Here is a 12,500-nt window from a genome sequence, read left to right as displayed (position 1 = left end):
ACAATTGCGTCTGCAAAGAAAGGAATTGTTTCCCATTATAAGTGGAACATCCTCGCTACAAGACGGCCTTTTAATATACATAATCTTACAAGCTGCATCAAGTTGAATGAGTCTTGATAGACGCTGAATAAGTAAATCCAGTGGATCTCGAAAATTTCAAGAATGAAGTCAGAAAAGGTTGCTCTTCTCTTCATAACCTTTTTTGTCGTGTCTCTCGTGCACGAAGCTCACAGTATTATGTCTCCGAAACTTTCCCCTGGCTCTCCGCCAAATAAGAACCCGGTAAGGCAATAATTACACTTGCTTAAAAGTTTTTTAGTGTTGAAATTAGCTCAGTGCTGATCATGAAGGCCGCGGACTGAACCATGTTGAAGACTCTTTATTGCATGGACCTTTCAAGTTGTATGGGTCATTTTCAGAAAGTCTTCCATTTTGAATTGACCAAGTCTAAGTGCACTTCTTCGTCACCATAATTTCACCATAAGATAGACGGTCGGTGAACAGGGAACTTTGCTTGACTGTATGGACCAGTGTGAAAATAGCGTGTTTAAATTAAATGTGTTACGAACTTCCACGCCGTGAACGCACAGTTGAGATGTCCACCGGTTTAGCAAGTCAATTGGGTTGCGACCTCTGTCAAAAGCGATAGTTTTTAGTATTATTTTGCATCAGACAATGGTTCTAAATGTGTGCAAAAGCTGCAAAAGGAAAGGGGCATCGCTTTTTGTCTACATGCGACTTTAATAACGGCTACTGCAACAGCAGTAAAAATATAATTGTATGTTCAGCCGCCGATTTCAATGAATCATAGAGCTGATATATATGTTTGCTTTTGCAGAAAGCAGTGGTAGAGGAACGTCGCCGGAGTGTCTGCGCTGTGGCAAGGAACTTGGGCTGTAAATTGACCCACAAGAGGAACCAAGATACTAATTACGTAGACTGACACCACCAGACCGATCATCAGTTGACCATGAACCTGTAACGGATGAGAAAACGAGCAGTTTATAACATAGCTTACAAATAAAACTATGTAAAGAATGTAGATCTCAAGAAATAAAAGAATAATTTCAGTGTCGTTGAATATGGTGGAGGCAGAGGATTGCCGCATTTCTTGTTTAATTGCTTGTTTTTGTCTTTGCTTCAAAGAGGAATTGGAGGACCATTATGCAAAGTGGAAACTAGACTTTCCCCCGAAAAAAATATTGCTCATCCGAAACTGCTAAGTGACCTTTTAAGTGCCAAAAAACCGTAAAGGACTACTTTTCCCTGGTTGCGAATCTTTTAGGTGATCATATTAGTAAAGAAATCTGTAGCTGTCTGGCAACGTAGAACCGAAATTCTTAGAACAGTTTGACTATCTCGAAGAGGGAAGAGGCCTCAGGGGGAACACATATTTCAACGAAGATTATCGTTGGGTGCCCCTGAAGTTCATTCGTTGAAGATAAATGGGAGGGTTGTCCAATACACACGAACTGAAGTCGGGTCGTTGGTGTTTGTGGAAGTAAAGTAACAGGAAGTTGCTATTTTAAAGAAGGTTCGAGGAACTTTCTGAAAATGTTGACGGGTCGTAACGACCCGTCTAGTTCGTGACGTGCCGTCATTTGAAAAAGTCGACCCGACTTTTGGAAATGTCAGGTGGTGAGAGACTTAGAAAAAAAAATCGTGTATTTGTAAAGATAGTCGAGGCGTTGAAGACGCCTGGAAATGTTAAGGGGTCGTGACGAGCCGTTTCTTGAAAGGTCGAACTGATTGTTGGAAATGTCAGGTGGTGAGAGACTTAGAAAAATCGTGTATGTGAAGATACTAGACTCTTTGAGACAGGCTGAAAATGTTGACGGGTCGCGACGTCATTTGAGGTGGTGATGTCAATCCACCGGGACACAGTTGTTTCGTTATTCATATTTATGTTACTCGTTTGCGATTGTCGCGTAATTTTGAAGCGCTAGCCTCTAAGGTGAAACACAAATTAAACATTTGAAAGACACAGGATAGTAACAAGTACGGCGGGTGTGAGCTTACAATTGTGGCTGTAAACGAATTTGGCAAGACTTTGTTGTAGGTTTATTATTATATTTGGTCCCCTGCGAGCGGCGTTTCTAAAATGAGTGACGTTGTAAGGTATCGGCATACCCCAAAATTGATAATTTTGCCCTTTTAGTTAGGTACACCTCATTGATTTTTTTTGTTTTCTTATTACAAAAGGTTTGCGAAAAAACGTTTCTTCTAGACAAAGTTAGAAAGGAAAACGACTCTACGAATAAATTATCTCAAATTAGAAGCTGTCCACAAAACTCAAATGCAAATTTCATTGAATAGGCGCACGATTTCAGTTCGTTTACATCGAGTTTTCATCCCTTTCCGCTGAAATTTGGCAAGAATGTTGCCCGATAATGTGGCAAAAAACCCGTATCGGGAAGTATTTATTTGTTGCCTCCTTCGAAAGTAATGAGTATTAAGAAAAGGTACTTCGCGTTTTATAAAAAGTTTAAGTTTAACAGTGAATAAAAACAAACCAGACATGTAATCGAAATGCCTCGAAAAGGTTTTTTAGATCAAGGTGTGAAGAAAATGTAGTTTCCGGTTAAATTCTGACCGGAAACGAACTCAATTTGTGAAACTACATACTTTTGGAAAATGATGGCTATTTTAGGAAAGGTATTTTATATTTTTTATATTTAAAATTCCTAAGCTTCCAGAAAATCTATATTTTATTGGGGTTTTTATGAAACGTGTGACCGTGAAGCAGCGACAACGCGAGGTTGTTTTTCGGGATGTACTGATATTTAAATGACGCAAAACTCATGAAATGACTTGTTATGCTGCGTTCGGCCAACAGATTAGCATTCCGTTTTTCATGAAGAATTTAAATCTGTTAACGACTTCGACGCGTTTAGGTGATTAATATTGGGCAATAGTTTTGAAGTTCTTTATTTTTCTTGGTTAGCAATCGTGCTGGTTTACCGTTTATTTGTGGATGTTCCGCAACGTGAATGCATAATTTCTTGAGGCCGGACATGAAGTAGAAAATGCGGGCCGTTGTTTGTACATATTTTGGGCGTATGTGTTTTAATGAGTACTGGTGTGGGAGGGGTGTTTTCAACGTAACTCTTAGAGTTCGTATATGGTAGAGTAAGGTAGTAGAATTTGAAGTCTGACTTTCCAAATTAAAGATAAAACAAGTCATTAGGATACGGTGTTGGTGCTGATGACTTTGTTAAGCTGAAAGCAACTAAAAGTGCTGCTATAATCGTCACTTTGTTCTTAGATAGGAAGTAATGGTTTTGCAAGTATCGTTGCTTCTATGTGAAGGATGGAGTAGTTGGGAAAGAATTTGCACAGCATTTTCGTTTCATTTTTAGCAGCCACTTTCTCGTTGCAATATCATAGGAGTTGTCACTAGTTCTACCAAATCATTACGTACATCCGGGTTACCATGAGATGCGCACGCACCGCCGCAGGTCAGTGCATGTGTCGTTCGCCACGAGGTTTAGTCGTGTGTATTTTTCTCAGATATTTCTACGCCGTTGGCAGCTGCTTATCACGGTAAGTTAACAGTTACTTTTTCGTTTATGTTTCCTTTACTGTGGACGCGCTCCACATTACATTTTCCAGCCGTTATTGTCTGGATTTTTTCCTTTTTCGTGCTCTGTGACGCGTCACAGGCGGGCTCGGCTCTTGTGCCGAATTATAATTTTATGAGAAGACTTCTGGACGTGTCTGGAGTTTTAATTGTGGTGTAACGCGTTTATGCCCTTTCCTCGTATCTTTACAAGACTCAACGAGTTTGTGACTGTTTTTGATACCACGTGGCGTACGAGTCCGCCATTTTGTAGTGCAGTAAGCTTGACGTTTTCCTTATCCATCTTAATTTCTTCAGACGATGTCTGAGGAGTCTCAGAAAATTGCAAATTCTGGAGGTACTTCGCCCGTGGACTTCAAGGCGATGTTTGCCGAACTTTTAGATGATGCCAAAAGAGACATTTTGGCTCACGTGCAAGACTCTATCGAGAAGGTTTATGCCGATTTTGAAGATTATGAGACCGTACCTGAGACCAGTGAGGCGAGCACTGAGTGTTCGGATACAGCTGTTGCAACGACTGTTGCAACTAAAATAAATGATTTTATCCAGCCAAAAACCTCAGACCATGCTGAAGGCTCGGATGGCGGTTCCTTTAAATCACTCGCTGATGAATTTAGCGTTCTAGAGAAAACTTCACCTGCCATAGATGCAAATTTGGCAGAAATAGTGGAGAGTCTGCTTACAGAGAAGCTCACCAAAGAAAAGTTGGCCGAGGTACAGAACAAGTACCTCAGACCTGAAAACTGCACTAATTTGGTTGCACCCAAGATAAACAAGCAAATTTGGCAACAATTACGACAGGAGACCAGAAACAATGATTCAGCTTTCCAGAAGGCACAGTCTTTGCTGTTGTCAGGTTTATATGCTGTACTTCAGCTGTGCAACAGTGCAAATGGGGATCAGAGGAATGTTTTGACCCATACAGCAGTCCTGCTGTTGTCAGCAAACAGAGAGCTTAATCTAAAACGAAGAGATCTCATTCGTCCTGACCTGAACAAGCAATATGCTCCTTTATGCAACCCATCTACTGCTGTGTCAACATTCTTGTTTGGAGATGACCTAAACAAAGAAGTGGAAGAGTTAACAAAGTCACAAAAGCTCAGCAATAAAGTGACTCCTAAGAGACGCATGGAACCTTACAAAGTCCCCGCCTTTAGAGGTGTTCGTGGTCGTGGCCGCTTCGGTCAGAGTACTGGCAGGGGAAGAGCATCCTCTAATTCTTTGTTAGGTCATGGCCGGGGCCATGCTCGGCCCCAGCAGAATCCCAGGTCCTCGGCAACCAAGACCCAGTAGGATCACCAGCTGAGGTAAGTCAGACAACTTTTGCTACTACTATTATTGCAAATCAAAGTCCTTTTAAGGCAGGAGGGCTGCGAGACTGTCTTCATGTATGGAAGACTATCACATCAGATCCTTTTATCTTGGATGCAGTTACTCACTGTCATATTGAATTTGACCGGGAACCTGGAATATGTACTAGTGTTGCTAGGCCTTTTTGTTCCTTTACTGAAATTGAGCAGACTATCATTGACAATGAAGTAGAAAAATTCCTTCTTAAAGGGATAATAAGGCTATCATCACATGAGGATGGCCAGGTGATATCTCCAATTTTTACAAGGCCTAAGAAAGATGGGTCTCACAGGGTTATATCTAACCTAAAGAAACTGAATGAGTCAGTGACATACCATCATTTTAAAATGGACACGTTAGAGACAGCTATTAGACTCATGAGGCCTGGATGTTACATGACATCTATAGATCTGAAGGATGCATATTACTCTATCCCTATTGCAGAAGAACATCAGAAATATTTAAAATTTATTTGGAGGGGTCAATTATATGCTTTCACTAGCCTGCCTATGGGATTGACTAGTAGCCCTAGGATTTTTACGAAAGTTTTAAAACCGGTCTTTAGCTACTTGATAAGTCAGTTTGGCCACACCTGTCTGGGCTATATTGATGACTCTTTCTATCTGGAAGATAGTTATACAGAGTGTGAAGAAGCCACATTACGTGCTATACAACTTTTTGTCAGTCTGGGTTTTAAAATCCATCCAGAAAAGTCAGTTATCATACCAACACAGATCTTAGAGTTTTTAGGGTTCATTTTGAACTCTATTCTCATGTTGGTTACTTTGACTAACAAGAAAGCTGTTAAAATTTTGCAGTTGTGCCAAACGTTCTCTCTTCCAAATACATGGTTTACTATTGAACCAGGGGAATTTTGATTCATTCATGACCTTGTCTCATGACAGTTTGGAAGAGATTCACTGGTGGTCTGCAAATATTCTGACAGCATCAAGAAGAATTTTTCATAGTAGTCCTGATGTAGTTGTTTACACTGATGCATCCCAAATGGGTTGGGGTGCTCACATCAAACCTGGGAATAACACTAGGGGCATCTGGTCTAAGTCAGAGTCATCCGGGCACATAAATTACCTGGAATTATTAGCAGTTAAGCTTGCTCTGTCTTCCCTACTTGATGCCAGGAACAACATTCATGTGCGGGTTATGTCTGATAACAACACTGCTGTGTCTTACATTAATTCTATGGGAGGTTGTAGATCTTTAGAATGTAACTCCGTTGCTAAGGATATTTGGGATTGGGCTATTGACAAAGATATCTGGTTATCAGCAGCCCATATTCACGGATCAAGCAATATTGACGCTGATCAGTTATCTCGGAATTTGAATTTGGATCTGGAATGGATGCTTTCCGCTCCAATTTTTCAGAGGATAGTAGCTTTATTTGGCAAACCAGATATAAATCTATTTGCTAGTAGACTTAATGCTCAGGTAAAGGATTTTGTTTCCTGGAAACCACATCCAATGGCAAAGTCTGTGGATGCTTTTTGCCATTGATTGGTCACAATTTTTCTTCTATGCTTATCCTCAATTTTGCCTTGTTTCAAGGTGTGTACAGAAAATAATTCGCGACCAGGCATCAGGAATTCTAGTAATTCCCTTGTGGACAACTCAGCCTTATTTTACGGCTGTACTGAGCCTACTAACAGAAACGCCACGTGTATTCAATGCTTCAGTTCAGAACCTGATTCATCCAACTCTGGACGGTCCTCATCCCTTACACCAACGCCTGCAGTTGATGGTATGCAAGTTATCAGGCGATCCTTGCAAGAGTCTGAGATTTCGCCAGACATTGTCGACATCATCATGCATTCATGGAGAGAGAGCACTCAGAAACAATATAAAGTTTATATTAACAAGTGGTTGCAATTTTGCAGTGAAAGAAAGATTGATCCGTTGCATCCCACTGTAACGGCTGTACTCTCTTTTCTGCACAGTCTTTTCAAGAGTGGCTTGAGCTATTCTGCGTTGAATACAGCTCGGTCTGCAGTCTCTAACATTGACATGTGTGATAATGATGCTTCATCTCACACACCTGTAGGGAAGCATTTCCTTGTTTGCCGTTACCTTAGGGGGGTGTTCAACAAGCTCAAGCCTGTGCCGAAGTATAACAACATCTGGTCCGTGGATAATGTCCTTGATTACTTGAGTTTATTTTGGCCCCTGCACGAGATCAAATTGAAGGAACTCACCCTGAAATTAGACATGTTGATTGCCTTAACTACGGGGCAGAGGTGTCAGACTTTGACCTTTTTGGATACATCAGAGCAATATATGCAGAAGAATGATACATGTTTTAATTTTGCCTTAACTGAACACATTAAGCAGGACAAACCTGGCAAAGTGTTTGGCAATGTACGCCTTTACAAGTATCCAGTAAGGGAACTGTGTGTTTATGAAACATTAGATTATTACCTACTGGCTACTGAAAAGCTGAGGAATTCTTCAAAATTGCTTGTTTCGTACATTAAGCCCTATAAGGCAGTAACCTCGTCTACTATTAGACGCTGGATCAAAACTTTGTTGGGACAAGCAGGGGTTGATACAAAAATATTTTCTGGTCATAGCACTAGGTGTGCTTCAACGAGTAAAGCTCTTATGTCAGTTTCCACTGATGTGATTCTAGCTACAGCTGGTTGGACTGAGGAGTCCACTTTTCGGAAGTTTTACAACAAGCCGGTTGCTGTAAAAGTTTGGCAGTTCTCACTTAGGTTAATGCCTTGTACAACAAAATTGTATTGCAAAGTAGTGTACAATTATAGTCGGCGTGTGAAGTTGTTTGGGTGTTTTCTCATTTTGTGCTCACTGCGTTAAAGTCTCATGGTAACCCGGATGTACGTAATGATTTGGTAGAATTGAAAATTAAACAAGACTTACCTGTAAGTTGAAGTTTGATGATAATTCTGCCAAATCATTAGTAGTACATTAGTAGTACAGTAGGGTTAACATGCCCAATTCTTCAATAAACAGTAAGTGTTTTGATAGTATCACTTTGCGATGGGAATTGAAGAATTTGAAACAGTCATGGCCTTTGCGCGTAAATGTGTTTATTTTAAAAGTTATTATTAACTGAAACGAGTAATTACAAAGTAGTATAAGGGAGACCTATATATTATAATTTTTTATAAGTTGGCTTGCAAGTTATTGGCTGTTGTTATCCTCCATGTGTCTTGCGCTGAATGTGTGTAAGGAGCAGAAAGCAAAATCCATAAGTTATTGACGGGTGTATAAAAGATGCGAACTTCTTGAAAGGGTCATGATAAATGAGTGACAAACAGTTGGCGGAGACACGGGCTAGACAACTCGGTTTTATCTTCAATAACGCAGGTACACGTCTGGTTCTACTACGACCTCGATTACCTGAAGTATCTGTACCTGGATGGTCTTCCACGCGACCAGCCAGGACAGGCAAGACACTGTTCGAGGAATACCCCCCCCCCACCCCCCCCCCCAAAAAAAAATCAAAAAAAAAACGGCTCCACACGTTCTAATGTCGTGACCAAGTAGTTATCCCCCCCACACGTTATAGGTAAGCTCTCCTTTTGTACGAGGTCTTTCCGTGTATCGTTCTGACACTTCAGAAAAAAAGGAAACCACTTTTTCAACGCTTTTGGAACGTCGACACGACGCTTTCAACAACAGTGAGTTCTATTATTTTTATGAATATTACAGAAATGGTAAAAAAAATGAAGAGTTTATATGGTTTAAGTGGGGGACACAGCCTCAAAATTAGACACGTTTGCAAGGATTTTTAAGGATGTTTTTAAGTCCGTAACTTGGTCTCTGTTCCACCAAAAAGCATCAAACTTGGACAGATGGCCAATCTCAACTTTATCGTTCATGTGATGGTCTCAATTTATCGATTGGTTCAAATATGAAACTCGTCCCAGTACCCTGCGCAATTCCGGAATGGTTCATGTGGTTCAGTATTGGGCTCTGCCCCAGGCCCAGGTCGCTCCGCTAACCAAGTGATGCCTCACTAGCCTCGATTTTATGTGCTCGACCCAAGCTCCAACCGCGCGCCGCCATTTTGTGGCATACCTTTCGGCATTTTATATACAAAATAAATTGTCTATATCCCAAACTATTAGTAGAATTAATGCAAATGCTGTAATCTGATTGGCTGAGCCATTGAACACTATCAGTCATTAGTGAGCAGTGGCTGGAGGTCGTCTTGGAAATAACGACGTTTTTCTCGTTTTCCCAAAGTTTTGGAGGAAAATTTGGATGCAATTGGGTAATTAAATTTCTGAGAAGTCTAAACGAAAGGACATTTACGGTTTCTTGAATTTCAAAAAAGTTGAAATTATTGAATTAGCTGATGCGCTCGCGCGCACAACTTAGATTTTAAATGGCAATTCAATCCGAGCGATCTTTTTAAGGCGCAAAGTTTAATAATACGTCAAGAAATAATTGGAAACCATTATTTGAAGTAAATTTTTAGTAAGAATTCCTTCGGCCTTATCAACTATCACTTCATAAAAATCTCGAGCTCATAATCTAATTGTTAAATAGGATATCAAGATTAAGCACTTGGAAATGCAGGCCTCTCCGTACCCTCCCATTACAGATATCAAAATTGTTTCTCAGAAGGATCGATGCCCTGCAAAATATTTCATGGTAAGCCAAGCCAAGACGTGTTTGTTACATTGTAGAGATAAGAATGATTCAATGGTGTGCTCTTGGTAGAACTCATGTACATGTACAATGTTATGTGAAATATTTTCGTAGTTTTGACATGTTTTTACATGTAAACATGTTGTTGTTGTCTGTAATCAATTTTTTTTTACTTTATTTTCTATCTTTTTTTGCCTGTAATCAATATACCGCAAGCGATTCTCAGGCTAAATTGGGCGAGCTGATTGGCTGGTTTTTGGTCGGCTTTTACAGTGATGACCATCACCATGGAAAAGGTCCGATTACATATTTTTTCTCTCTCTCCCAGGAATTCAAGTTGAGTAAAACAAAAAGGATTTTTAAAAAGCACTGAACTTGTTTACGACATCTCCAGAGGCATGCAATTATCTAAAAAACCCACTCCTATTATTTCTAAGCACAGAAACCTTCACTCTAACTATATCAAGCTATGATGCTCGATCTATCGAAATTAGGGCATTTTTCCCTTGTCTTTTTCTCCGAAACAAAGTGGGTGACCCCACAATTTTTTTCATTTTTGGAAAGAACCAAATTTCAATGTGGAAAGATTTTAGCGCAAACGTCCTTAATTTAGGGGAGAAAATGAAAATTTATCTCAAAGTTCTGACGTTGTCCATAAAAGCTCAAATATGGCAATTTAACGTTGTTGTTTTGCAGACGACGACAAAGAAATGGACGGAATGAATGAAAAATGCTCGTGCAGAGAGTGCAAAGCTATTGTTTTTGCCCACTAAATATGCAAATTTCTGACGTTCTCGTTGCCGTCGCCGTTGTATGTGTAAAGAGAGCTTACAACCCTCTAAAAGACCATGGTGGCTTCTTCTAATGTTTGGTGAATTAAAATCTTTCCCATTGAGGCTGTTGGTATCGTTAGCCCAACTTTATTATTCCTTCCCTGGCAATCAAGGATGTGACCTCTCCTCAAATTGTCCCTTTGCTATTTTGTTATCTCGGCCTGTAATTCACTTATTGCATGATTTAGACGAGCAAAGCAAAACAGATTTTGTTCCAATTTTGTTTCCGTTTTATTTTATCTGAAAGACCCATAATTTAAAAGCAACTGCTGGCACTATAGAAACCCTCCACAGTACTGAATCTTTAAATCCCGATTTGTATAGTATTTGAAATTTTCCTGTTTATATATTCTTTAGTTTCCAATTTCGTTTTAGGATTTAAAATCGGATCAGGATTTTCTGTAGGAAACACAACTTTCAAGGAGTCAGATTTTAACTGTTGAAGTTCCCAACAGTAAATTTCATTTACTGTGGACGGTAATTTACTTTGAACTTGCAGCATTTATTTATGCCATTTTTTTGGCTGTGTGAAATAAGAAATGATCTATCTAAAATAAAATGTTTGCCTTGTAAAATAGTCTTAATTAATTTTATTTCATATTTCATTATTTCTATCACTTGGATTAAGTACCTTTATTACTGCACCATTAAGTATGCAAAGAAGGGAATAATTTTTTTTATTTTATATGGAAACATATCACACCATAACACCAACCCGGTGTGGCCAACAAATCACGCATGCGCACAACCATTTCACCCAGTTAATTAGCAATTATTCCACTCGCGCTTGTTGGATATGAGATGATTATAGCCAACTCGGCGCTACGCGCCTCGTTACCTATCTATCATCTCATATCCAACAAGCGTGAGTTGAATAATTGTTACGTGGAATGCCGAAGGCATCCACGTCTTAAAACCGGGCTGGTGTCTTTTTTTTGTTGGTAGTCACAAATGTGCATACCCCACGGATATTGAATTAATCTCCGATCGGGTGGACTGACTTATATTCCCTCTGGTATTTCCAAACATCCCTGCCCCGAGGAGAACTCCTATTCTTCCCAAGCCGTCACGATTCTTCTCTGCTAGCGCGTTAGACCACTCGGCCACCGTGACACACTTCCGTTAAACTGGTGAAAGCAAAGATTTATAATAGAATCTTTCCGCCCGCCATGATTGTTTCAGTATTAAACTATTCGATAAAGTGGATAGATGCTTTTTCTTTGAAAAAGGCAAGCTTTAAAGGTAAGGAGAATTTTCTACGTTATTTCTAGATCTTGCTTCGTACTTGTGTGTTCCACTGTGAACATTATTATTTTGCATAGAACGAATACGTACTCCAATATTTCTTGGGAATCAATTTGTTCGCCGTTTTGACGTAGAAAGAAAATAAGAAAATAGCTTTCAACGGCCAAACAAGATAAAAAATGAAATCAAGTTTAAATAAAACGAATTAGCTATCGCCGTCACGGGGACTTCGCAGCCGTCCCCCATCCAAGTACTAACCTTATTCGGAGGAGCTTAACTTCAGCTGACACTTGGACTAGCATCAACAATTGTGATCTTTACGTTAAATTCGCACATAGATCTTGTCGAACTTTATAACACTTGAAAGAAAAAAAAAAAACACACTAACAAAAACCAGGTGTTATGCCGTCATTCTGTCACAGATGCATCCTTTGTTTCGTGAGTTGTCAGTAAACACGCAAGGTAAAACTTGATCACAGGCGGCCGCTAAAATCGATCTCACTTTCGATTTTGCGATTTTACTTGTATGACCAAAAGTACGATAGAAAAATTGAACTCCTCCAGAGTTCCTTCTGCTCTCCTTAAAAACTACATATTAATATTTATTTACTTTTTCGTCAATATTTGTTTTGCATAAAGCAGGCTAGCAAAATCTGTACCTTGCTTTGTTCACATTTTTGAGCGTTAAAATAGAATTTTTGGGCGTATGTTCCTGACCGCAAAAGTCGCATATTTTGACATCCCCCATCCAGATACTAACCCCGCTGGAAAGGGGAAAAAAAAACTTTAGTAACATTGGTCTTGGAAAGGTGTTAGAAGCTCAGAGTACACGCTTAAGCTTGTGGTGAGAAAGAAGTTGT

At 39.7% G+C, this 12,500-nt stretch overlaps 3 protein-coding genes and 1 long non-coding RNA gene across 4 annotated transcripts in view; all 4 read left to right on the top strand.

Annotated features, from left to right (window-relative positions):
• LOC137989929 (uncharacterized) overlaps positions 1 to 1,075 on the top strand; it is a 1,146-nt gene extending 71 nt beyond the window's left edge. The window contains exons 1-2 of the long non-coding RNA XR_011121084.1: positions 1 to 282; positions 839 to 1,075. The exon at positions 1 to 282 is cut by the window's left edge and continues 71 nt beyond it. This is a non-coding gene — a long non-coding RNA (uncharacterized lncRNA). The remainder of the gene's footprint in view (positions 283 to 838) is intronic.
• A 2,416-nt stretch (positions 1,076 to 3,491) lies between these two features.
• LOC137989917 (uncharacterized) lies at positions 3,492 to 7,540 on the top strand. The gene is made up of 3 exons (XM_068835502.1): positions 3,492 to 3,543; positions 3,878 to 4,887; positions 6,494 to 7,540. Exon 2 carries the CDS (start codon positions 3,881 to 3,883, stop codon positions 4,871 to 4,873), a length of 993 nt encoding a protein of 330 aa, XP_068691603.1. The 5' UTR covers positions 3,492 to 3,543; positions 3,878 to 3,880; the 3' UTR covers positions 4,874 to 4,887; positions 6,494 to 7,540.
• On the top strand, positions 5,816 to 7,759 carry LOC137991245 (uncharacterized). The gene is made up of 2 exons (XM_068836359.1): positions 5,816 to 6,376; positions 6,494 to 7,759. The coding sequence occupies exons 1-2, from the start codon at positions 5,816 to 5,818 to the stop codon at positions 7,757 to 7,759; spliced, it is 1,827 nt and encodes a 608-aa protein (XP_068692460.1).
• A 1,702-nt stretch (positions 7,760 to 9,461) lies between these two features.
• LOC137992548 (multivesicular body subunit 12B-like) overlaps positions 9,462 to 12,500 on the top strand; it is a 64,951-nt gene continuing 61,912 nt past the window's right edge. The window contains exon 1 of the mRNA XM_068837927.1: positions 9,462 to 9,565. Coding sequence (XP_068694028.1) covers positions 9,485 to 9,565 — 81 coding nt within the window. The 5' untranslated portion in view covers positions 9,462 to 9,484. The remainder of the gene's footprint in view (positions 9,566 to 12,500) is intronic.

Source organism: Montipora foliosa, chromosome 2, assembly GCF_036669935.1.
Source record: "Montipora foliosa isolate CH-2021 chromosome 2, ASM3666993v2, whole genome shotgun sequence".
NCBI lineage: Eukaryota > Metazoa > Cnidaria > Anthozoa > Scleractinia > Acroporidae > Montipora > Montipora foliosa.
This window is presented reverse-complemented; position numbering and strand designations above follow the sequence as displayed.

Coding starts and splice junctions, on each gene's coding strand:
- LOC137989917 (XM_068835502.1), top strand. CDS start 3,881: ATGTCTGAGGAGTCTCAGAAAATTGCAAATTCTGGAGGTACTTCGCCC.
- LOC137991245 (XM_068836359.1), top strand. CDS start 5,816: ATGACCTTGTCTCATGACAGTTTGGAAGAGATTCACTGGTGGTCTGCA. Junction 6,377..6,493: donor CTAGTAGACTTAATGCTCAG/GTAAAGGATTTT, acceptor CCTTGTTTCAAG/GTGTGTACAGAAAATAATTC.